At 38.5% G+C, this 26602-nt stretch overlaps 1 protein-coding gene across 8 annotated transcripts in view; it reads left to right on the forward strand.

Annotated features, from left to right (window-relative positions):
- LOC124645630 (neural-cadherin) overlaps positions 1-20383 on the forward strand; it is a 259856-nt gene extending 239473 nt beyond the window's left edge. For 4 of the 8 annotated variants that reach the window (XM_047185443.1, XM_047185446.1, XM_047185447.1 and 1 more), the window contains 8 exons: positions 1800-1915; positions 4862-5026; positions 9308-9445; positions 10097-13893; positions 14875-15113; positions 16994-17197; positions 17597-17830; positions 18017-20383. In XM_047185443.1, the coding sequence (XP_047041399.1) occupies positions 1800-1915; positions 4862-5026; positions 9308-9445; positions 10097-13893; positions 14875-15113; positions 16994-17197; positions 17597-17830; positions 18017-18120 (4997 nt within the window). In that variant the 3' untranslated portion in view covers positions 18121-20383. Of the gene's footprint in view, positions 1-1799; positions 1916-4861; positions 5027-6363; positions 6526-9307; positions 9446-10096; positions 13894-14439; positions 14676-14874; positions 15114-16993; positions 17198-17596; positions 17831-18016 lie in introns of all 8 variants that reach the window. The other 4 variants (XM_047185444.1, XM_047185449.1, XM_047185445.1 and 1 more) reach the window with 3 other exon arrangements.
- Positions 20384-26602: the final 6219 nt, after the last annotated feature.

The following is a 26602-nucleotide window of genomic DNA, read 5'->3' on the forward strand; positions in this document are numbered from 1 at the left end:
GGAATCGAACCCGGGACCTCAGATTCGGCAGTCCGGCTTGGTGACCTTTGCGTTTTGATTTTCATTATCGATGCTTGAATGGTGCTTTTTACCACACAGAATGTTATTCAATGTATGATAACGAGTAGGTATAGTCAGGCTCAGTCTCTTTGAAACGACGCCATAATTTGTCTATAAAAGTCGCAAAGCCCTAATGTACTTTCATATAAAAACTATTTCCGTTTATTTTTTACATATAAAAGAACTCTACGAATGCCACTGTAACTTGTTTTTTGCTAACATACACAACGACTCAAGTATATAAATAAATATATAGGATGATGTAGGCTCTCTGAGATGTTCGTGGCTTTCAGTGACTCACAGCCGTTTACCCAAGCTGCGTAACTTACGCACACTACTTACATTGCCTTTGCGGACGTAATGAGATAATACGAATCATCCAACCGACTGCGTACCAACCCAACTTGCCGTACAAAAATACTTCCAAATTACGACCAGACCCGAAATGAAAGCAATCTTCTGACAATCATGACCGTGCCAGACCTTTCCGAGTTCCACAACCGCTTATCTACTAACCCTGAACATTACTAGTAATGGAAATCGAATTACTATTTAAGCAAGATAAACGGAAAACGTGCGGTTTGGGCGGTCATCGTTCTAACTTCTGAAGTTACACACGAAAGCCTCAAGTTTACGGGCAATAAACACAGCAGAATGTTACGACGCGGCCGCAGCGGTGACGTAGACCTTTAAACGGTCTAATTCTTTAATGACAAACGTCACTTTTGTCGTCACACGGGAGCGCGGTGACATTACAATTGTTACGTGTTCCGGAACAATATTACGAGCACGGCACAGGTTTATTTTGAATTTTCATTTAGTTATTTCTGATGAAAGCAATTTTTGCCCCGTTACACCGTATGATTTAAATGTACCTAAATATTATTTTAGGAATTGATTTGTTTATGGAACATACCAAATCGCATGACATATGCATAGTTTTTAAAACAATACATAAAAAGTTCAGCATTTTTAGTTTACATTTTTCATGTAGTCATAAAATTGCAACAGGAATTTTGTTCCATAACAACCTTGTTTCACAAATAAGATTTTCCGCTTAACAAATACCACAGGAATACATTAATGAGCAGATGTCGATACCGAAAAATGAATAACAAATCATATCTTACAAAACCGCCCCAAGAGAATCAACGTCAAGTCAAGGGGCAAACTCGTAAATCTGTTAACATTTTCAGATATTATTTTTTATTTCTACCCAATTTATAGAGTACCCGCGCGTCCCAAGAAAGAGCTATGATATTTCATGCTGTCGTTGTGAAACCAACCGTGAAGTTTTAGCTTTATTAAAAGTTAACGTTCAACTTGACATTTAAAACATATCTCGGCACAAGTAAACGTTGTTCAGAGCGATAAAGCATTTACTATTATATTCCAAAACACAAAACCTAGTAGAACGTAGCAAGTTTAAGTATACAGTCGTCGACAGCACTAGATATTGCCTGAAATTGGTGTTCTAACTTCGGAGTGGCTGGAAAGATAACTTTCCTCGTGTTTCAGAATGTATTCGCTTTGCGGCAGAATATCGCGTAAGCATAATATATAGCCTCTACTTGACTGACATGTATTTTGTTCCCTAACATTTTTGACAGTAAAAAAGAGAAATTCTTACTCGAGAATTATTGATCATTCCGAACTGTAAATATGTACGGAGGCGTACATAATCCGGGTAAAGGGTGAGTGGAGTGCATAAATATATAATGGTGTTTATTTTGTTGCAGCGTCGCGTATTCGATACGAGATCACGAGCGGGAACATAGGAGGCGCCTTCGCCGTCAAGAACATGACTGGCGCCATCTACGTAGCAGGCGCGCTCGACTACGAAACCAGAAAACGGGTAAGCCCTCTTCAACATTTTACATTTTAAAATACAATATCAATCCCCAACTGACATCGCTCATACCATTGAACGCCATACGAAGTAAACCACAATAAAAAAATACAAAAAACTTGATTCAACTTCACATTTTCACAGAATGCTTTTAACTACAGTTCAATGGTTCTTGTTAAAAGGACCGTGAATCATACCTACATTTAAATCGGTTACCTTTTAATAAAACGGAAAGAGTTATTGAAAACTATTGAAGTTTAAACTCAAAATATAACTGCATTACATTTGATTTTTAAATTGTATATCTCTCTAGATCTATCCTAGTAGCCTTTTTAGCTACGACACCTTTAGAATAAGACACTAGAATTATATTATTGTTAATTTAATTTTTTATTAACTTAGGTATATCAAATATCGGATCAGTGTCAAAAAAAAAAACAAAACGATATAAAATTCGTGTAAAACAAACAAGATTAATATTCATAAATGTTGATAATAAAGCTTTGGAATGTGGGTGTTTTAAAACAATTGCGCGGTTTTATAGTGACGGATGGTTCCCCAGAGGGGCTGTAACCACGATAAAGTGGAAAATAAATAAATCGATATCACGAACGTACCGCCGACTCGTGGATATGGTATATGGAGATTTTTATTTTATGTATCGCCGTAATAGAGTGATGGGCAAAGTCGATGACAGCCCATACGTTATTTAAAGTGTTTTGTTTTTGAACAACAAAGAGTTCAAGAGTCTATCACAAGCTAATCGAAACTACAGCAAAAAAGACAGCTGAAATTAGGAGTCTGCAAGGACATCCTTTAAACAGCGCCGGAATGTTCAACTTATTTAGGATGCTTGAAGTTCCTTCCTGAAAAGCTCTTGTTTGTTTCATGTTTGGACCCAATAATGCTTTTAAAAAGTTTAAATTACATAAAGTCAAAGCCTCGGACCAAGTCTTCTCTTATCATGTCTTTCCACCTCTCGTAAAATAAATGAAAATCGGGACTCTGCTTGACACTTACTTGCCTCCTTTGTTCTCGTTAAATTCCCATGTGATTTTAATTATAAAAAAATACATAATGGGTTTCGAGTTGCTTAAACTATACAGTAAATCTGGTAAAGTAATTAGCGTAATTTAAACTTTTGCGACAAGCAAGAGTCCCTAAGTTCGCCATCAACAATTATGTCACGTGTCAACAAAATCCCAAATTAAACAAGTGAGGGATAACTAAGTAAGACAACATAATTAAAGATAAACCACTCGCACAAACACGCACGTGTAAAGTATACAATAAACACAATATACTTCCATGAACACTAACCTCGTTGTATAAAGAAAGCGAAATAAAAGACTTGCAAATCAATGTGAACAAAACATTATTGTTTTTAGAGAATCCTTCCATAAAACAACACAAAATTGTATTTAGGTAATTATTATAGAGGTGTGCTGGATCAAAAGAGAAATTAATCGTCCTTTGAACATAATTTTGTGCTAAAATAAACGGATGGCGTTAAACGGTGTTTCGCTTACTTTTTGCCCCTTGGCGAGTTTCAATTTTAAAACATTGCGTCGAGGAGGCCATCGCCGCTCGCCTATCAGAACGCCCTCTTTGTTACAGCCTCGAGAAAGTTTCCACCAACTTTTCACGAGATAAATAATTTAATCTTTAATACCCATTTAAGCGAGCCGGCGTAGTTGTTACCAAAGGCTGTATTGCTATCAAACTGCAGATTCTCACGAAGCTTTTATGGATGTAAACCAGTTTACTCTCTACACTCATTTTGCTTTTAAACGCTCCAGACTTCACTTAAATGTTCAGGATATACATTTTATTGTTATGTACTTAGAAGGAAATAACGTTTCTTTGTTGAATAAAAGCGATGGGAAGGCTCGTGGGAAAATTCAATTTGCCAGTCGTGTTCCGCCCTTAATGCGTTATGTGACATTGTTTCGCGGACGAGCAGTGTATTCATTGAGGACTTTAGAGACCTATAAAGTGACCTGCATGTTGCAAGTGTACATACGTACCTACGAATAAATCCATTACTCGGGGTACATAAGTAAGCCTGATCCATTCCGGCACTGCTGGTACGATACGGATACATACTGGGATTTTACAGTAAGCATTAATCGAACCGAACGTAGCGCTCACCTGGGCCTAGATTATAACAGTCGTTAATAGAGACGAAATCATAACCCTTACCAAGCTCACAGCTTACATTAGGCTTCCAGTAATTAAAGGTGTTTTCCGCTTGTGACAAATCTGAATTAATATGATGTCAAATGAATGCAGTGCTCCAAGTTGTATAAAGTGTGTGAGATGACTTTTGAAACAAACATTTCCCTCCCGAGTGAGGAAATTACTGAACGACACTGACAGATGACACCAATAACTCCCTCGGGTCGCAAACACGCTCACTCTATTTTCGAAGCCAAGTGTGGACTTGGTAAATTTTTGGTAACAATTTATATACACCCGTAGGTATTCGTTACCAGCTTATTCGTTAAAACTTTCGCCAAAACTTGACTGATTAGTTTTACTCTAATTTGTCACCACAACTGAAGCTGTCAAATCATTACTGACTGTTTTCAGTCTAAGTAATTATTTTCATTAAGAAATATTTCTTTCATTCCGTTATTACAAAGACCCAAATAAAGTTAATTATCCCTGGTTTTAAATTACTTTTTTCTAACTTTTTATTAAACTTTTTAAATTACCTTGTTAAATTGTAATTATAGCAGTCAAAAGAGTTTCCCTAAATCGGCGAATGGAAAAAACGATGACTTAATTCAGAAGGATGGCAACATTTGAAAGCAGTTATCGTTGACAGGATATAATTAAGCAGATAAGAATTCTATCAATAGGAAACTTTTAAATTAATTAGGAAATTCGTTAGGATTCATAATTTAAACATAGAAATTGGAAGTAATAATGTGTATTGAACGGCAACAGTACGAGCTGAAGCTGGCTGCGTCAGACAATCTGAAGGAGAACTACACGACCGTGGTGATCCACGTAAAGGATGTGAACGACAACCCGCCCGTGTTCGAGCGGCCCACCTATCGCACGCAGATCACGGAGGAAGACGACCGCAATCTGCCCAAGCGAGTGCTTCAGGTCCGACTCGATCCCACTACCGCTGAATTCGATTCTTTATTGAACCCACCATTGTTTCAAAAGAGAATCGAATGAGGCTTCGATCCCCCGATTGACCCTTACAGATATCATTAGCTTGCATGGCATGGGGATTTCATTTGCGACAATTTTTACTCAGTAGTTATGTTTTTTTTTTGCTAGTGTCCTTGCTGTTTGGTTTTGTTTTTATGCATCCAACTTGTTTATTGCGGCGGGCTGCAGTTCCAGGACGAAGTGGTGAATACTCGTTGAGTAATTGAACTTTTCTTTCAGATTTTTTTATGGTTGTCGTTTGTTCTTACTTTGCCATTAGACTAGTTAGTTATTTATTGGTTCACTTTACTCGTATTTATGTTTAATGTTTTAGTCTGTATATGTAGGTAAAAGTGTGTAGAACTTTGTGAGAATGTGTGAACCAGAACTGTTTATTCGTAACTTCAACTCATGAAGTTTAATATAGTGTTTGAGTAAACATCCTTGATACGGTGAAATATCAGCACAAGCGACTTATTCGCATCGGTGGCAATTCGCTTAATCCGTTCCGCGACAGATATTGAAATCACCGATCGAACGTCGCTCAAGCTTCGAACAGCAACGACTGAAACTCAGTGAGTCGCGTAATACCCCGTCCGGTGCGGTTACCTTCCTAAAACAACCACTCTGCGGTTATTAATATTTATTTACTCGCCTTCATCGAAAATTAAGCCCTTTTAAAATATAATTTTATGGTCCAAGTCGACTTTTCTCATTTTTATAACGATAATGACGAGAAGTTCGGCAGCTGGGCGCGAGTTGCCGAGAGAGCGTTTGAAATTTGTACTTTTCAATTATTGCACGAAACCCGAAAGCAAAGTTCTTCGCGCGGCATAAATTAACTTCTTCACTGCGATTAATTCGCGGTGGCTTTTGGCGAAACATTTTCTCTGATGACTTTATTTACTCGAAAATAAATATTTATATAGCACAAGGTCTAATAAAAGCAGAGCGCAATACATAAATCATGCTGTATCGATATGATATATTACACGTAGTCGCGGCATCCGTTAAAACTGCGGCTGTGGAATTGTAACGCGGCTTATCTGCAACAAAATGGACTTTTATGAAAGGTACCAAAGTAATAAATCATAAACACCACATATTTACACGTTACGACTGCTACAAAGTTTCATGAAAAATTGACTTGACTGACCATTTTGATAGGAATATTTCTCGATGAGTTTGGTTGGCTACTCCCAGTAGTTGGAAGGTGGTCCAATGGGCCTGGTCGAGCGCGGGAGTGCGGTGCATGAGCATGGTGAGTGAATGTGTGCGTGTCGCAGTACGAGCTGACGCTGGTGGCGTCGGACGGCCGCAACGAGAACTCGACGCGCGTCGTGGTGCGCGTGCTGGACGTCAACGACCTGCCGCCCAAGTTCACGCGCAGCGCCTACGTCACGCAGGCACTCGAGGAGACCGGCCCCTTCCCACACCCCCTTATACAGGTTTTTTGTTGTTTTCTTTTTGTTCTTTTAAGTTCCTTCCTTCGGGTGATGTCCAGACCTCGGACCCGCTCACTTTGTCGTTATACAGACACTAATTTGTTTCTTACGCAACTAACCTACTTCAGCTGTCTCAGAATCTTTTCCAAGTTACCTAAATTAAACTCTAAACAAACATTCTATTCCCTTTTTATACCATTAAATTCTTTCGTCGTATACAATACTTTCTCCGGCAGCTGCTACGAACACATTTCAAATATTGACATGCAAATTTAAAAGGATCTCAGCTAGAAACAGCAAACGGTACTTAAACCGATTTTATTTTTGAGGTTTACTCAGTGTCAGAGTTGGGTTCATAAGCATAAAAAAGTCCGTTTCATAGATAAAACCTGCCGACGCATCATGTTAAGGCTGTGCGTGTAATTTGTGCGATCCACCTCTCTTCACTTCGAAAACCATTAGGAAAGGTCGTTTCGATTGTAATGAAGCGATAAAAATGCCAGCTTTACATACTAACTTATATAAACAGTCACAATTTGTTATTCTCGTATACATTTGGTCCGCTTTTTAAATTATTTAATGTTTTTATAATTTTTCCTTTTTATTTTGGGGGTGCAAGGGTCTCTTATCATAAATTGCTAACTCCATGCGTGTACTTTAGCATTAACCCAAATCTGAATCCACAGGTTCCTAAGGTAAGTAATAATGTAGGTAGACTTAGCACAGAGCTTTTAGTGAAAGCTCACGAATCAGTAGAGATTATTCACCGGAGTGTAGTTTCGTAGCATGTATGGTAAATGGTATCTATATTATGTGCAAGACGCTTTTACTAGTTCGCAACTTCTTCGACTCCTGTCAATAACATATGAGAACACGAACAACAGGAAAATATTTTGCAAAATATTTGAAATTGCTTTTACTCAACTTTGTCTCTGTGTTGTCTGATGTTTCAAATAATATTATATTACCTATTTTAGCATTCGCGTAGTTAGTAGTTCAAGACATTCGAGTATTTACATAGGGGTTTATCTTAATTAATCATCTGCGACAAAAGGGCCTGGAGTCATTTTCATTTATTTTTAGGGTCAACAACTATTATAGTAATATGTAATTCATGATAACAGCTTAAAAAAATGGTTGATTTTATACTCAATCATGAAAATTCACCGTTTTCTAAGAGAAAGTCCTCGTCCCAAGTCGCTTGTAGTGACAACCTTTTTTTTATAATTGGAGTGAGATTCGCAAATGATCCGAGTAATTACGCAAACGTCGACCCTCTTCATTTCAGGCGTTCCCGCCAGTCTGACGTAATTGGACATTCCAGTTGCCATAAGTTTACGTATCCCAATTTTACAGGGATCAATTTCTCCATTAAATACTCGATAAACAGTTAAGCCTTGTCATGAGTTTGATACACATCTCTCAATGACGTCATACATGAATGTTTATTTGCCATTGGCGCCGCTTATTTCTCGCGTTTATCGGAGATATTTCCCTTGTAAATTTCACTTCACTTCACGTTGAGCTTCTCAAATAGTGATAAAATTCCTTCGGCTTTCTCGTCGGTGTCCTTAAAAAGAACAAAGTTTGCGATGCTTCCGCTGCTGGGAGTCGATGCAAACAATCCGGGTGTTGGGGTTCATAAACTTTGGAGAACTTCCGTGGCAGCTTCGCTACTATAAAATACATAGTAATTCACATTCAGCCTGAGATTAAAGTTGTTTGGATGTTTTATGGTGGCATCATAAGGAAAAATCTGAGAACTGGCACAAGTCAACATATTACCTCGCAATGTAATGGAGACCAATGGAAAGATTTCACAAAAACGGAATTATTGTTAATGTGATCTGATAATAGAGGCTTATTTCTCCGTTAATAACGGGGACCTAACTAATTGTAAGCCATCAAGAAATATAACTGGTTGCGTCTTCATACTTGCGAAATCGTTATTCGGGTAAATTAGGTCAAAATTACTTCTTTTGAAAGGGATACTTGTTTAGGTACAATAGGCCTAAGGGCAAAAGACGAGCGAAGAGAAGCCAAAATAAAAGGTCAGATTTTCGCTGTTATTTCTAAGCGTTATAATGCTTAGATAATTTCAATAGAAATACGTCTGCATACTTAGCTGACGTTTACGCTTATTATTTTTTTTATCTAGGTAAATAATTTTCAGCTGCTCACAGTTTTGCCCTACGGTCATGAATGCTAGATGTTATACAATAGTTATCTCTATACCTGTTTAATGACATTCATCAATCATCTAATATGTTCAATTCTAGACCATCTGTCTTGGAACATGCTACCGACAAGACCTGCCCAATTCAGCTTCGCCCTGACAGGCTTATTGCCTACATCGATTTAGCTTATATGGATGTAGCACGTATTGAATCTCTGGACCATATATTTACCAACATCTAATTCTAACTCAAATATCCAATTGTTCTTGATAAATTGTATATGTCTTGAGTATTAAGTAAAATTCTCAACAAATGACAAAAGGAATTTTAATATTTTAACTACATATATGATGACGAAAATCAGACAACACAACACAAAGCAGGGGGTGATTACTATCAAACATTACTAACAATATAACCGACTGGTTTGATTTTGTGTGCGAACTGCTTGTTTGGTTTTCCTTGATGTTTTTTTTCGACTAACATAACCTCGGGAGGTAAGTTACTTTAATCTTCATATTTCGTAAATATATCATATCAATACTATCAATATCAATTACTGTTTTGTCAAAATTCCCACAAATTCATATTCCATTTCTGTCCAACAGGTCACAGCCACGGATGGCGACAAAGATAGACAACAAAACATTGTTTATTTCCTCACCGGTCAGGGCATCGATCCTGACAATCCAGCAAATAGCAAATTCGACATCAATCGTACAACGGGAGAAATTTTCGTGCTCAAAGTAAGTATATTATTACGTTCTTATAAAAATGTCGTTTTCAAAGAGGTTTCTTCTTATAATGGAGTGAAGGTACACCTGATGCCGATGCCATCGGAATGGGCGTAGCGAACCCAGCGATGGCCGGCTGGAGGACGCACGCTTTGCATGCACAATGCAATCACACATTTATTGCGTTCCATTTGCTCCGTAAGTTGGACACAGATATTTCTGAAATGAGAAAAACCGAATGTTCTCTGAATGTTAATTACCTACTTTTTAGAAAATTGGAATACTTTTTTGGTCCCGCCTCAGCACCAAACAGCGAAGGCGACTTTAACTTTGTTGTGAGTTTAGGATCGGTTTGTTTGAAGATCACCAAGCAAACACTATCTCTGTATTTACAAAACCCTTTTAACAGCATTTATATAGGTATCACAAATGTGTGCCGTTGTGTCTACAATATAATAGGACTATGTAATCATAATAAAAAGAAGGTACTACTGCTGTGCTAGTACTAAGTTAATTATATCAATTACAGAAATGCTGATAATATTCTAAAGATAAACACAACAACTTATTAGACGCAATCTTCAAATTACATTGCTACAATATTTCTCTTTAATGTATTTATTTTATTGTAATTAGATTATTAAATATGATATTTGTCTACAGCCTTTGGATCGAGATCAGCCAAATGGACGGCCGCAATGGAGGTTCACAGTGTTTGCGCAAGATGAAGGAGGTGAAGGTCTCGTGGGATACGCAGATGTTCAAGTCAATCTTAAAGACATTAATGATAATGCTCCTATTTTCCCTCAAGGCGTATATTTCGGTAATGTCACAGAAAATGGCACAGCTGGTATGGTCGTTATGACGATGACAGCCATCGACTATGATGATCCCGCCGAAAGTAATAATGCAAAACTTTGGTATTCTATTGAGAAGAACGTTATTGAAGAAGAAACTGGTTCTCCTATATTTGAAATCGAACCTGAAACTGGAGTAATAAAAACTGCAGTATGCTGTCTCGATCGTGAGAGGACGCCAGATTACTCTATTCAAATAGTAGCATCTGATGGAGGGGGGTTAAAGGGTACCGGTACGGCCTCTATAAGAGTAAAGGACATTAACGATATGCCACCTCAATTCACGAAAGATGAATGGTTTACGGAGGTAGATGAAACTGATGGAACTAATTTACCTGAAATGCCCATCTTGACAGTCACTGTTCATGATGAGGATGAAACGAACAAATTTCAATATAAAGTTATTGAAAATAGTGGATACGGTGCTGATAAGTTTACTATGGTTAGAAATAATGACGGCACAGGTTCGTTAAAAATTGTACAGCCTTTAGATTATGAAGACCAATTACAAAGTAATGGCTTCAGATTTAGGATACAAGTTAATGATAAAGGAGAAGATAATGACAACGATAAATATCATGTAGCGTATTCTTGGGTAGTTGTTAAACTAAGAGATATAAATGACAATAAACCTCAATTTGAAAGAGCTAATATAGAAGTTTCAGTGTATGAAAACGCTGAAGTTGGTAAAAGCTTAGAAACCTTTAAAGCAACTGATCCAGATCAAGGAGGGAAAAGTAAAGTTTCCTACGCTATTGATAGATCATCTGATAGAAAGCGCCAATTTTCGATTAATCAAGAAGGGACTGTAAGCATACAACGCTCATTAGACAGAGAGGATACTCCCAGACACCAAGTTAAAATTTTAGCTATTGATGACGGTGTACCACCAAGAACTGCGACAGCTACCTTAACGGTGATAGTTCAAGATATTAATGACAATGCTCCAACATTCCTCAAGGATTATAGACCGGTTTTGACAGAACACATAACACCGAAAAAAGTAGCTGAAATCTTAGCTACGGATGATGACGATCGATCAAAAAGTAATGGACCTCCATTCCAGTTTAGACTTGACCCTGGTGCGGATGACATTATTCGCGCTTCCTTCAAAGTTGAACAAGATCAGAAAGGAGCCAACGGTGATGGTATGGCTATTGTATCTTCTTTAAGATCCTTCGACAGAGAACAACAGAAAGAATATCTCATTCCTATTATTATCAAAGATCATGGAAATCCTGCCATGACTGGTACTAGCACCTTAACTGTTGTTATTGGTGATGTGAATGATAATAAGATGCAACCCGGTTCCAAAGAAATACTTGTGTACAGTTACCAAGGCCAAGCACCTGATACAGAAATTGGACGAGTATATGTTTATGATCTTGATGATTGGGATCTGCCAGATAAGAAATTCTTCTGGGAAAGTTCAGAACATCCAAACTTCACTTTAAATGAAGAAACCGGAATGATACAAATGAGACACAAGACAAGAGAAGGTAGATACCATCTGAAGTTTAAGGTGTATGATCGGAAACATACACAAACAGATGTACCTGCAAATGTTACTGTGTATGTGAAAGAAATATCACATGAAGCGATAATAAATTCTGGATCAATCCGAATATCAGGTATATCAGATGAGGACTTCATCAGGGTGTGGAACTATAAAACACTTAGTGTTTCGAGGAGTAAATTGGACATCTTCAAAGATAAATTGGCTGACCTATTAAATACCGAGCGTGAAAATATCGATATCTTCAGTGTTCAACTCAGGAAGAAACACCCACCAGTAACTGACATTCGCTTTTCAGCTCATGGAGCGCATTACTATAAACCTATTCGATTAAACGGTATTGTACTCATGCACCGAGAAGAAATAGAAAGGGCTGTTGGAATAAATATCACTATGGTTGGTATTGACGAATGTTTATATGAAAATCAAATGTGTGAAGGATCATGTACGAACGTTTTAGATATTAGCAATTTACCTTACATGGTTAATGCTAATAAAACTGCGCTCGTTGGCGTCCGAGTGGATGTGATTGCTGAGTGCACATGTGGTGCTCGAAACTTTACTCAAGCAGAAACATGCCGTAACTCTCCATGTTACAACGGAGGTAGATGCATAGAGGGCAAATATGGCTTGACATGCTCTTGTCCTCCTGGCTACACGGGACCAAGATGTCAGCAAACGTCTAGAAGCTTCAGAGGCACAGGTTGGGCTTGGTACCCTGCTTTAGAAATGTGTGATAGTTCTCATTTAAGCTTTGAATTCATAACAAGGAAGTCGGAAGGAGTGTTATTGTATAATGGTCCGATTGTACCACCTGAACCAGAAGAAATTATGGTATCTGATTTCATATCTGTAGAGTTGGAAAGAGGCAATCCTAGACTACTAATAGATTTTGGTTCTGGCACTCTAGAGCTACGAGTAAAGACAAAGAAATCATTAGATGATGGTGAATGGCATAGAATTGATATTTTCTGGGACACAGAAAACGTCAGGATGATTGTTGACTTCTGTAAATCTGCCGACATTCAAGAAATGGAAGATGGTACGCCACCAGAGTTTGATGACTCCACTTGCCAAGCCACTGGCACCATACCGCCTTTCAATGAGTACCTCAATGTTAATGCACCACTCCAGATTGGTGGTTTGTACATAGAACACTTTGATCCGACTCACTATCACTGGCAATACATGCCCATCGGCAAAGGATTTGACGGATGCATACGGAACTTAATTCATAACAGCAAGCTCTACGACTTAGCTCATCCAGGACTATCTCGTAATTCAGTCGCAGGATGTCCTCAAACAGACGAGATATGCAATCAAGCAGACACTACTTCGAGATGTTGGGAGCATGGCACCTGCGTAGGCAGTTTCTCCGAAGCCAGATGTCAGTGCCAGCCAGGCTGGACCGGCCCTTCATGTAACTTACCTACTACGCCTACCAGTTTTCGACCTCAAAGCTACGTGAAATTTGCCCTGAGTTTCGAACCAGATAGATTCAGTACGCAAATCCAACTGCGATTCAGGACTCGTGAACCACATGGTGAACTATTCAGAGTGAGTGATCAACACAATCGGGAGTACGGTATCCTTGAAGTGAAAGAATCGCGGTTACACTTCCGATATAATCTAAATTCACTCCGTACCGAGGAACGCGATGTTTGGCTGAACTCAGTCGCAGTCGATGACGGCCAGTGGCACATTGCCCGTGTCAGCCGCTACGGAAGTGCTGCGATGCTTGAAATAGATGGCGGTGAGGGAAGGAGATACAACGAAACATTCTACTTCGAAGGCCATCAGTGGCTCTTAGTAGACAAGCAAGAAGGTGTCTACGCGGGTGGTAAAGCTGAATATACAGGGGTCAGAACCTTTGAAGTGTATGCGGACTTCCAGAAGGGATGTTTAGATGACATTAGGTTAGAAGGCAAGCACCTGCCGCTACCGCCGGCGATGAATGGTACGCAGTGGGGGCAGGCTACGATGGCCAGGAACTTGGACCGCAACTGCCCGTCGAACAGCCCCTGCATCAACGTGCACTGCACCGAGCCCTTCGTCTGCGTTGATCTTTGGAATGAATATGAGTGCACGTGAGTTATTAAAATTTATTTGTAACATTTAAATCATTGATCCTAAAAAAATATGAATACCTAGGTTCGATCCCTAGGCTAAACTTTAATAGACTTTTCTATCCAAAACTTATAAATGTTCAACAAAGGTAACATTTACTTTTGTATCTTGATTAAATTCCAGGAAATTAACCTGATTTTAATTAAAACATAATTATAATAGATAAGTCAATTTCCTGGAATCTTCTATGACAACATAATTAATCCCCTAATTACGTTCTATTTATGTACCATTTATTTTGAAGCGCGCACTGAGTTTCGACTTATTATTATATTTTATTTTTATTTACTTACTATTTAAATAATTAACCTATGGTTTTCTGAAATAATATAATATGCCATCAAAAAATATGATTTATCTATATTAAAATTTATTTACGACAACTCTAATATCCTATTTATTTATCGATAATAGTATTTCAGTTATGTACCTAACATGTAATGCAATGTAATCTTACGTACTAATGCTTATTAACTATCTAATGTATGTATTGGAATGGTGTTCAGTTGCGGTGAGGGTTTGGTATTGTCTCCGGACGGCAAAGGATGTGTAGACAAGAACGAGTGTCTGTACTTCCCGTGCCGCAATGGCGGCTCGTGCGTGAACCGCGAGCCTGGCTACCGCTGCCACTGCCCCGAAGGGTTCTGGGGCGAGAACTGCGAACTCGTACAAGAAGGCCGCACGCTCAAGCTCAGCATGGGCGCGCTCGCGGCGATCCTCGTCTGCCTCCTCATTATTATGAGTGAGCACTAACGTAGTCGTCCCACTAGACGATCATCCCGACGCACTATCACTAACGCACTCACATCATCTCATAGTATTATATGTGTATATGTAGCCGTGTTCCTAGCTAAATGTTATACAGTAGTGCATGCTATACGGGGCGGGGCTCAGTGCGCGCGACGCCGGCGGCGGAGGGTACTATAGCGCACGGTGCGTAGGTGCCCCGCGGGGTCGGTGCGCGCGGGCGGCTCGTGCGCCAACGTGGACGAGTGCGCGGCGCACCCGTGCCGGCACGGCGGCACGTGCGTGGACCGCGAGCCGGCGCGCCGCTACGACTGTGTGTGCGCGTTCGGCTACGCCGGCCACGACTGCGAGCTCGAGCTGCTCGCCTCCGGCATCATCACGCCCTCCAGAGATTTCATTATAGCTATCATTGTTTGTTTGTTCATGCTTTTAGGTGAGCACCACATTTTGTTTACTTGCATGCCCATTACCGCTCCTGTGTCCATTTGTGCTATTAATCAACATTCGCGTAGCAAATGTTCACAACAACTTTTTATCTTATTTCAGTATAAATCATAGCACTTGAAATATACTACGATTATAATTTTGAAACAATTTACATTTGTTTATTTAGATGGAAATGCAAATTTAATTTATTATACAACATGTGTATTTTTTTCTCTCTTTGTGTTTGAATATTTTAATATCGATGCAATAGTTAATACGTTTACAATTTCAATTATAAAACATTTCAAATCCAATCTGGCATGAACCGATTAAATCAATTTGTTATATTCACAGTAAACACAGCATAAGCTTTAAATAACATTTCATAAAATAGTATCATGCTATTCAATCATATTTATGTTGAACAGAAACTCAGCATAATTTACATCGGAATAAAAGTGTAGATATAATATGTAACTACATATGAAGTAGCTAGGTGTAATGTAGGTGTATCTATTAAATTCAAAAATTAACGTCTCCGGTCCCTTCCTTTATTAAATACCTATCTCGCGGAAATTGAAATTTAACTGAAACAATCCCAAACCGGTGCCCATTGTGATCAATATCCGAGTTACAAATCGCTTCGCCTACTAACATTAATATTATAAAACTATCGCTGTTTTAGTAAAAGCAATTATTCATTATCTATACTAATATTATACAGAGGAAAACTTTGTTTGTTTGTTTGGTTGTAATGAATAGGCTCAAAAACTACTGGACATTTTTTTAAAATTCTTTCACCATTCGAAAGCTACATTATCCACGAGTAACATAGGCTATATTTTATCCCGGTACGGGCAGTAGTTACCACGGGACGCGGGTGAAACCGCGGGAAAACGGCTAGTTTGATATATAACACGTGGGTGTAAACGGAATTAAGTGAAATACTGGGATGCAAATGCATCGACCATGAGTGTAGCAAGTAGCTACTATCGAGAATCCTTGAAAATTTCGCATCTTCATTTCAATTGCATTGCATTAAATGTAAACTGTACTAAGATTCACAAAAAAATAACTGGGGACGCCGTATTGGAATAGAAAGGTAATATTCACACATCGCCAAATGAATGTAAGTTACCTTACACTATAAAGTCATGTCATGTATCGTAAGAAGAAGTAATCGAGAGTTTGTATGCAAAAGTTTTACCTTTTGCATACAAACTCTCGACGTGAGGACTTGCTCAGAAAACACTTAAAACTTTATTGTAAAGAACATACCTTCACATCAAAGAATATTGCATTTTCAAGAGTAATTTGTTTCAAAAACGCCTTAATATTTGCAGACATCGTCTGTGTGTGGCCGTATATTTTCATTTTTTATTTGATTTTTAATATGTAAAACTATTCTGAGCTATTTTGTGAATACGAAACTACAAGTTTCAACATTTTAAAAGTAACAGACGCTCCTTTGAGTGTAGGTACTATGTTTTGGAAAGTACCTACTACTAACAGCTAGAGTAGCGAAAGAAGATAATTATATTTGATTTTAGCTGTAAAAACCTTATTGAATAGTACATAAACCCTGGAATTTATTCGTCTAGAAAAAGCACGTTTTTAAAAGAAGCAACTAGAAATTATACGGTTACAAAAGGAATGAGAGTTATCCGAGCGACCGCGGTGGAGCGGCCGCGTGGTTCACTCCACTCTACCCCCAAACTAACTAAACTAGAGAAATGCACATAATTCTGAGTGTTCTAGCATTTTTAGTAATTCCAGTCATTCATTTTGCCGTGAATTATAGAACTTTAGTACCATGCTTTGAATAAAAAAACGATTGAAAGTGCAGCTTTTTGACAAGCTATAAAATGTGTTATATCTCGTCTCCAGTCCTGGTGTTAGTGTTCGTGGTGTACAACCGACGCCGGGAGGCGCACATCAAGTACCCTGGACCTGATGATGACGTCCGCGAGAACATCATCAACTACGATGACGAGGGAGGCGGGGAGGACGACATGACAGCCTTCGACATCACGCCGCTTCAGATACCCATCGGCGGACCCTTACCTGATCATGCACCCGCGAAGTTGCCATGTAAGTGCCTATGATTTTTGTATCCGTTTGTTCGTAGAAGTCTATGAGCTTTATTTCTATAAGCTCGATTTATTTTTGAGCCCTCCATGAACTCATAATACATCATATTTGCATAATATATTGTGCAATGGTTACAAATAAGCGTCCCGTCATTTTGCTCGAGTGGCGTAAGAGGCGATAAAGGGATTATGGCGTTACATCCGGGACCATATTTTGTTCTCAATGTCTGTAGGGAGATGGCTGTTTTATCGTACACTTTTGCGATTTTGCAAAGCTGACGAAAACAAATTTTATAGCTATCATAATGTATTGAGTTCGAAAATGTAATCACAAAAAAATGTCTCAAACTTTTGAAATTCGTACCGAACTTTCTTCCATGCCGATCATTGTATGAACTAGATCCCGTGATGAGCCTGGGCCTGGGAGTGGGTCCGATGGGCGTGGGCGTCGGCGTGCCGCCGGGCGTGGGCGTGGGCGTGCCGCTGCCGGGCGAGACCAACGTGGGCATGTTCATCGAGGAGCACAAGCGGCGCGCCGACAGCGACCCCAACGCGCCGCCATTCGACGACCTGCGCAACTACGCGTACGAGGGCGGCGGCAGCACCGCCGGATCGCTCTCCTCGCTCGCTTCCGGTGAGTTCCCAATCCCATGCATCACCACCCCTCGTAAAATTAGTTCCTCCAATCCCACTTTAAAATTTATGACGGTGCCTTGCGGGGAATCATTCACAATGTATGAAACGAAAAATTGAAGCACCTCCAGTCTTCGCGTGAGAATAAATTATTCATATGAAATCCTAATGCGGCGCTTGTGTGCAGGTACCGACGACGAGACGCACGAGTACGACTACCTGGGCGCGTGGGGCCCGCGGTTCAACAAGCTGGCCGACTTGTACGGGCCGGACCTGGACGAGCAGCTGTAGGCGCCGCGCACACCCCGCCGCTAATTTAGTCAATTGTCTCCCACAATCGTACCACTAAGCCTCTGTAACCCTGCTATCTCGGGGCGACACTCGCTCACTCGCCCACTTTCGTTTTGTACATAAACAAGCGCGCGAGCTGCCGTCTCGGCCCGGCGGCACCGCGCCGTCACCGCGCCCACTGCGCGCCGGCCGGTGGCACGAGTCGGGACGCGCGGCGCTTGCTCGCGCCACATGTAACTCTTATCAATTTTATACGACTTTATTTATTGTGGTAGATATGTTAAGCTTAAGTAATCGTTTAAGATACCTATTTAATTGCGTAATTTTTATAAAGTTTGAACTACATCTTCACCAAATATTTGATATAAGTTTTTATTCGAATTAGCCATATTATGAGTCAGTATTTTATTGGAAGTTACGGAGATAAATATATTTCTGCGGCAGGGCCGGACGTGAATCTGAACAGTGGGTGTTTGTAGATAGTGTGCTATAAATGTGAATAATTTATACGAGTATTTTGTAAGTCCACAGCTTTACGTGATATCACATAATATAGCGGCCCTCCCGCAGAAATCATTATAGAATAAAAGAATATGTTATATTTTAATAATGGTAGATAACATAATACTTGAGGTGGTCCACTCGGGCGTCGTGAAACATAATGCTCATTCGATATTATGTGAAGTTTAAACAATGGGGTTGTAAATACAATAACACTCTAGAAACAACTACCCCCGATTTTAATTAAACGTGAAACTATTAATTTAACTTTAACGTGTAAGCGAACTGTACAGTAACCGGTGTTCCTCTCCTAATGTCTCCGTGTAGTGCTAGTTAAATAGTATTTGGAAACGACTACGGTCTACTCGTAACGTTAGGTAACTAATAGTAGTCATGGTCGCGGGAGTTTTCGTTTGCGTGTGAGCGTGAGAGCGTGTATTTATGAGTGTGTGAGAGCTGTAGGGATGTGTGTGCGTGCGTGCGAGCGACATTCGTCGAGCGTGGCTGAGCGCGCGCCGTGCCGCTGCCGTGCGGCTCCGTGCGTCCCGTGCGGCTCCGCGCGGCACTTCTGCGGCGCGCGCGGTTATGAGTGGGACTGTGCCAATTTCTTAGCATTATTGATGCAGCTAATGACGGTAGAGTTAAGTGTTTGCACTTTATTTATTCGTATGATTACATATAAATTTAGTCGCACCTAGGAAAATATCAATAACTTATTAAGAGTGTTGTGCTAGAATACTATTTCCATCGATCTTGATGTGAGATAGTTGTTGAAACCTGTAGAAGTCATTAATTTATAAATTAATTTTTAAGAATTTATAGTAAAATATAATAATAATAAAATGGTTTTAGAAACTGTCTCACTTCGACATCGAGTTATAATCAGTGTAAATTTTAGAATAATACTGAATTATGTTAAAATGACTGATTTTATTATGTGTTTGGAGCCTAAGATTTGTAGACTCGGTTTAAATAGACTTCTAATAACTTACCTAATGTAAGTTCACCCTCTAGTTTGCACTAAAGACAAATAATTAATATTCAAGTACCTACATCAAATATTAAAGCAATTCTCGTTAATTACTATTCATGTAAGTAGGATGTCATAGTTATTATTGTTTCATTGATATCATTACACTGCCAGTATCATACATATAGACGAATTACGATAGCGATTTGGGTCCGATTTTATATTTCTGTCTTATACAACGGTATATTGTAAGTTTTTGAACTATTTTATAACGCAACGTTTTGTTTGTCCGCTAGTGTTGCGCAAGCACACGCTCGGTTCTGTTGTCCTCAAGCTCTGCGCAGTCTCTCGCGTCTACTCCACTGTGTTCTTGTTCTTCGCATTGAGCATTTATCGACACGACTGTCACTGCAGGCTGTAGTGTCGTCATGTTACTACTGCTATCGATATCGATAGACCACTACAGCCTGTGTTTACAGCCCCAAATCGGAATTTAGAAGTCGACGTTTTGTTCTGAACGTTGACTACTAGTTCCGATTCAGTATGAATGCTAGTTTTCTCTCGGTGGGTAATGTAAAGCACGGCAATCGGCGCCCGCGCACAGACAGCAGAGCACACAATCCCAGTACAAAATATTAAAGCGCGATTCTCGCTAACGAACACCGATTTGATTTTTATTTTAGACATTAATTATAATACCTACATATATACTTATGTTTTGTTTCAACTGTGATTAATTAGTTGTACAACTCTGACAATTATAAAAGAATGAATAAAATAATATGAAAAATATATTTATATCTTTTTATTCAAAATCTTCCTTCCTTCCTTGAAAATCCTTTAATCGCCCCCCTTTTTTTCTTATAAACACTGCATCTCCTTTTGGATAAATTCAAAAAGTCAAGATATTCAGAGAGAGCCCTGGCACTCATAACACAAGTTTACTCTTAGCTTGAGTGCTAGTGGTCACAACTCAGAGATCACTTACAATTTATTTCTCGTCATTCTTGTATTTCTTTAGTGTTTAAAAAACCTGGAAACCTTAGAAATTGTAAAACCAGTGAATAAAGAATTTATTTATTACTTTAACTATCCTCTGACATCTATCCGATTTGAAAAATTCTCTCACTTTTGGGAAGCTTTACGATCCCCAAATAACATAGGCTATATTTTATCCGGGTATGGGCAATAGTCCCCACGACCTACGGAAAAACAGCTAGTTGATACATGATAGGCACAATAAAACACAATCTACACTAATATAAGAGAAATATTTTATTTTTATTTTTTAGTAATGAACACTTGACCCATTTTTACCCACAACATAAACAACGTTTTTCTTAAAACAATTGTTTCCATTGAAAATTGAACGTGAAAATTCATGTATAATACTACCTACTGGTAAATATTTGTTTTACTAAAATCGACGTGTATTTTAACGATAAACTTACACTACTGACAGCAGATTAGGACTAAAACTGATAGCAGAAACTATTTAGTACCTAATCTGTGCTACTGATCCGATGTCAATACTCAACAATAAGTATAAGCAAAAAATTTATGTCCATCAGGATTGAGGAGCCAGTTTTTGTATCTTAATGAAATTTTGTACTTATTTAGTAGTAAGTTAAAAAGTATTGTAGGCTCAATCTTGGAATTTGTAGTATAATAGTTCAAAAGTTATATGAACACAAAGGTGGCTCCTCAATCTAAATATTTGGACTGAGGAGCCACGTTGGAACACAGAAAGTATACGATGTACATTCTTGAAAATTTTGTATGATTTAGTAGTAATTGAGCGCAATGAGTACTAAAAATTTAATTCCAGTACCTTTAATATTTAAGAAGATACAATACTTTTAATGTGGCACCTTAACCCATACAATGAAAGTGTGAATTCCCATGAATCGTAAGTGGCAAATTCAAATTACACCCCATAAACATTTAGTAGTAAGTGTGTCTGAATTTGTAGTACATAAACAAAGTAGTAAAATTGAGTGAATTTTGTAAAAATACGTATTTTAAGTGGCTCCTCAATCCTGACGTTTCTGAAATGAGAAAATGCTTGGGTTACCTGAAATCGGAATGGAATTAAAAAAATAAAGACACTATAGTTCGGCCATTCAGAGAATGCGTTCCTGACACGTCGCGATTGAACTGACGACGTAACTTTGCAATGGCGTTGCAGTTACGATAAAAATATTTTTGCTGGTTGTTTACCGTTTTAACAATTGAGGAGCATTAAAACAACATTATTATATCAATAATCAATGAATGTAGTTACGTCGTCAGTTCAATCGCGACGTGTCAGGAACGCATTCTCTGAATGGCCGAACTATAACATTTAGTATAAATTTCTACTAAATATACATGCACAAATGAAAATTGTATGTATTCAATATCTGATAAAAAATCATCTTTTCCATTTTCCTTGGGACGTCGCCATTAAGGGTGACCATGTAATGTGAATAAAAATCAGGATAAATAGGTAGGGCGACAGATAAAGGCGAATATCTGTTTCATATGTAATGCTGTCATTATTAAAAAAAATGCGAAGTATCGAATTTATGGACAATGAAAATCAAATCCATTGCCACTACGAAATACTAGGCAGTACGGTCGTAACATTTTAGCCTGCCCTAAGGGCAAAAAAAAACCATTGCAGGCGCGTTTTTTGAATTTGGAACATTACATCGCTCCAGCAATGTTGAATGGCAAAGCAAGTTTATTAAATACTATATTAAGTAATGTATTTAATAATATTTTGTCATTCACGAGGCGGAATAGCCATAAATGCGTTTGTCTACAGAGGTTTCATAAAAAATTGGCGTCAAAGCTAAGAACTACCTATTTATCCTGATTTTTATTCACATTACATGGTCACCCTTAATGGCGACGTCCTAAGGAAAATGGAAAAGATGATTTTTTATCAGATATTGAATACATACAATTTTCATTTGTGCATGTATATTTAGTAGAAATTTATACTAAATGTTAGTGTCTTTATTTTTTTAATTCCATTCCGATTTCAGGTAACCCAAGCATTTTCTCATTTCAGAAACGTCAGGATTGAGGAGCCACTTAAAATACGTATTTTTACAAAATTCACTCAATTTTACTACTTTGTTTATGTACTACAAATTCAGACACACTTACTACTAAATGTTTATGGGGTGTAATTTGAATTTGCCACTTACGATTCATGGGAATTCACACTTTCATTGTATGGGTTAAGGTGCCACATTAAAAGTATTGTATCTTCTTAAATATTAAAGGTACTGGAATTAAATTTTTAGTACTCATTGCGCTCAATTACTACTAAATCATACAAACTTTTCAAGAATGTACATCGTATACTTTCTGTGTTCCAACGTGGCTCCTCAGTCCAAATATTTAGATTGAGGAGCCACCTTTGTGTTCATATAACTTTTGAACTATTATACTACAAATTCCAAGATTGAGCCTACAATACTTTTTAACTTACTACTAAATAAGTACAAAATTTCATTTAGATACAAAAAGTGGCTCCTCAATCCTGATGGACATAAAAATTTTAAACAATTCTTGCTGATGACAGTTAAACAGACACCGAATTTGATATAAGGGACCTTTTTAAAAAGTATTACTTGAGCTTGCCAAAGCACTGGTACTCAGCTGAATCCGGTTAGACTGGAAGCCGACCCCAACATAGTTTGGGAAAAAGGCTCGGAGGATGACTTGAGCTTGCCAAATCAGAAACATACGGATAAAATACCCACATTGTATAATAGAAAATTCAAATTATCAGTGGTAAGTAATTGATATTGTTTGTTATAATTTAGAAACTGGCCCAAAGATTGTTTAATAACTTCAAAGTACCTAATTAGTGTTTAAGTCTACTCGATATCATATTATGAGAAATGAAACACTTCCCGAAACTTGAAGAAATTAGAGCTCCATTCACAGCTGAAAATCGAATATTTAGCGATGGATATACACAATCCGATCAAATGACGATCATATATTTAACTGGGTATACACAGCACAAACAATAATCTTGTCCAAAACCCCACGCAACCCAAACTAATACCTAGTAATCTAAATTAAACATTGCCTGTGAAGGTACCTACTGTTCACATAACACACGTAGGTAGGTACACTACTACATACACACGTACGTGCAAACTGTGTTTGTCCGCTTTTCCTCTAGGTCCTGATTCTATTGGATTTTTCCATTTTCCTGAAACGAAGTGTAAAGGTAGTTTTACATTAGCATAAGACAGTGTTTGCATTAAATAGTTGGTGGATACGTAAGTACGCTTTGAGCGTCAAACGCAGCCACATCTTGACGGTGGCCACCGCAGCGCTGCGGCGCTACAGGCCGCGCGACCGCAAAACTATAGCTTTGTTCAACTAATACCCAAAGGTAACTGACAGCTTGTTATTAATTGAAACGAGTTTTCCACGAATACCAGTTAATTACTGTCGATACAATACCTAAATAGCTACCACATAATTTCGCGCAGCAGGAATAGTATTCTGATAATAACGCTGATTACAGAACCAACATTTTAATCAAAACACATTTGTTCACTCACCGACACTAGTTTCTCAAATTATGCAAACGTATTATTATAACGAGATTTACAGAATTATGTAAATACTCACCTACTTTTATGCGAGGGTTGAAACGTAACAGCTATAAACTTAGAAATATCAAACCCAACCCTGATATAAACAAGTAGAGCTCCACTTTTATGATCTCTGGGATTACGATCATGCCTAACCTATTCAACCCGACCTCACAACCTAAGCAATTATCATGTGCGGCCTCCGGGCATAGTAGGTGTCAATAGGCGAACATGAGCCCGGATAATGTACTTGTGTAGTGTACATACGCGATGTAGTACATGCATATATACATAGCGATGATGTAGTTATTGTTGGCCGAGACAATAGGGCCGCAGGGCTGCGGACCAGGACGTTTATGTCGCGCCCATTGTTGTATCTGGATAGATTTACCGGACACTTCCAAAGGCTTACTGATGGTTCTGAAACTTCCTTCCGAAGTCATAGATGTTGTGCTTCAAGACATTAGTCAAGAGGCAACAATACCACGGCTACTACTCAATTAACCTATACGTTTAAGGGGCAGCTTTGCAGCAGCAGTGAAACGATTTGTTAAAACTGACTAATCGAAACCGAGAGACCGAAATATTTTGCCATTCATTCCGAGCCATCCTACTTGCATACTGAAGTTTACATGCTTGTTAAATTTTTGGCATCTATATTCACATCTAGCAAAATAGTATATGTGATAGGCGACGGACAAACTGGTCAAATAACATTTTACGATATACAATAACTCTTCAATCTTAACAATGTTTTTGGCAAACGTAAAATCAAAAGGTTTGGCACTGGCTCCGTCCTGTTTCCTTTCTCAGATAACGACTCGCATTGCAGGACGAAATGTTGTGCAGAGCAAATATCTTCCGCGTAATAAACCCGAAAGTCTAGGTACCTAACTACTATTACTTCTAATCTGAAACTAAACATACCTCGTACTGCTCGAGTCTCGCAATTTTTTTATTTGTTACCTACGAAAATTCAAGCCATGTACATTATACATACACAGTTACAATACCTACTTTCCTTGTATTTCAGATTTAAAATTATGTACATAATAACGAAGGAAATAATACAGTTTGAGAACAGTCTTACATATAGATGCATGTTTTATCAAGTGATGCATATGTAAAGCGGCAGCCGCTAGGTACCACGTGCGACGGCCCTTGGCTCATCTCTCATTCGGGTCAGGAGCGACGACATTAAGTAATCGAAGTTTACGGTAAACGGATGACGTCACTGAGCCAATTAAGATAAACGGGTTACTATTGTGCTCCCAAGCGATGGACTAACCACGACTCCACGACTAAGCTATCAATTACTGCCTGCACTATTACGAACTTTGAACTCGCACTAGGTCATTAGTACTCGAAATACATACAAACGGTTCATTTACTTCTAATAAAGAATGGAGATGGTGTGAAGATTGAAGAAAATAGAAATATACCGTTGTACTAAAAGAGCTTTTGTAATGGGGTTAATGTGTAAACGTCTTTCCCTTAAACAAAGGTTAACTGGTAGTTTCCAAGCTTATGATAGAATTAATATTTCTTTATAAAGGAGGAAAAACGTTTGAATGTTTGTCGAAACAATTACTTTTGAATCTGGGAATTAATCAGCCAAAGAGAGGTTAGGCTGTACTTAGGTCAAATAACTCACTGTGTGTACATGAGAATGTGAATTGCTTCTTCCAAGAAGGGATTGGTATGAATGTAGGTATGGTTTTAAGGGGATACCGGTGTGATAGTATTTCAAATTAGAGATGGGACGTAATGTTACAAAGGTTGGTTTGAATTCTCCTAGTAGTAAAAAATAACTAAAACCCGCAAACAGGGGTACTTAGAAACCGGTAAAAGGACGTTCGTAAATTCCATGTTCATAAATTATTATTTAGCCACGATAAAACTGCACTCAAGAAGCCAACAACCGAAGATGCAACAGCCCCTAATATATCGAATAAAGATAAATCATCCCAAATTGCGTTGTAACATCAGCACTTGTAAACCATAAGACGTAACAGGCAAACGATGAACGCCCAATAGATCTCTCAGATAGGGACTCCCTAGAAATGAGAATCTGTCGACTTTTCCGCCGTTGTTCGAAGTTATTTATAGAATAACGACAAAGGGAACGCGACGGAAGCCAGTTATAAAGAAGCCGGCATTGAAGTCTCGCTCCAGTCATCTAAGACATTTTGAATGTGGTACTTATTTCTTTAAGAATAGTGACACCTTAGAGTTCAAATGGTGGGTTTAAGAGTAGCTCTTCAGTTGTTTGTTAACAATACACTTTGTATTAAATAATCTCTCCATGTTTCTAATGCGAAGAATATATCTATACTAATATTATAAAGCTGAAGAGTTTGTTTGTTTGTTTGTTTGAACGCGCTAATCTCAGGAACTACTG

The sequence above is a fragment of the Helicoverpa zea genome, chromosome 3 (assembly GCF_022581195.2).
Source record: "Helicoverpa zea isolate HzStark_Cry1AcR chromosome 3, ilHelZeax1.1, whole genome shotgun sequence".
Taxonomy (NCBI): Eukaryota; Metazoa; Arthropoda; class Insecta; order Lepidoptera; family Noctuidae; genus Helicoverpa; species Helicoverpa zea.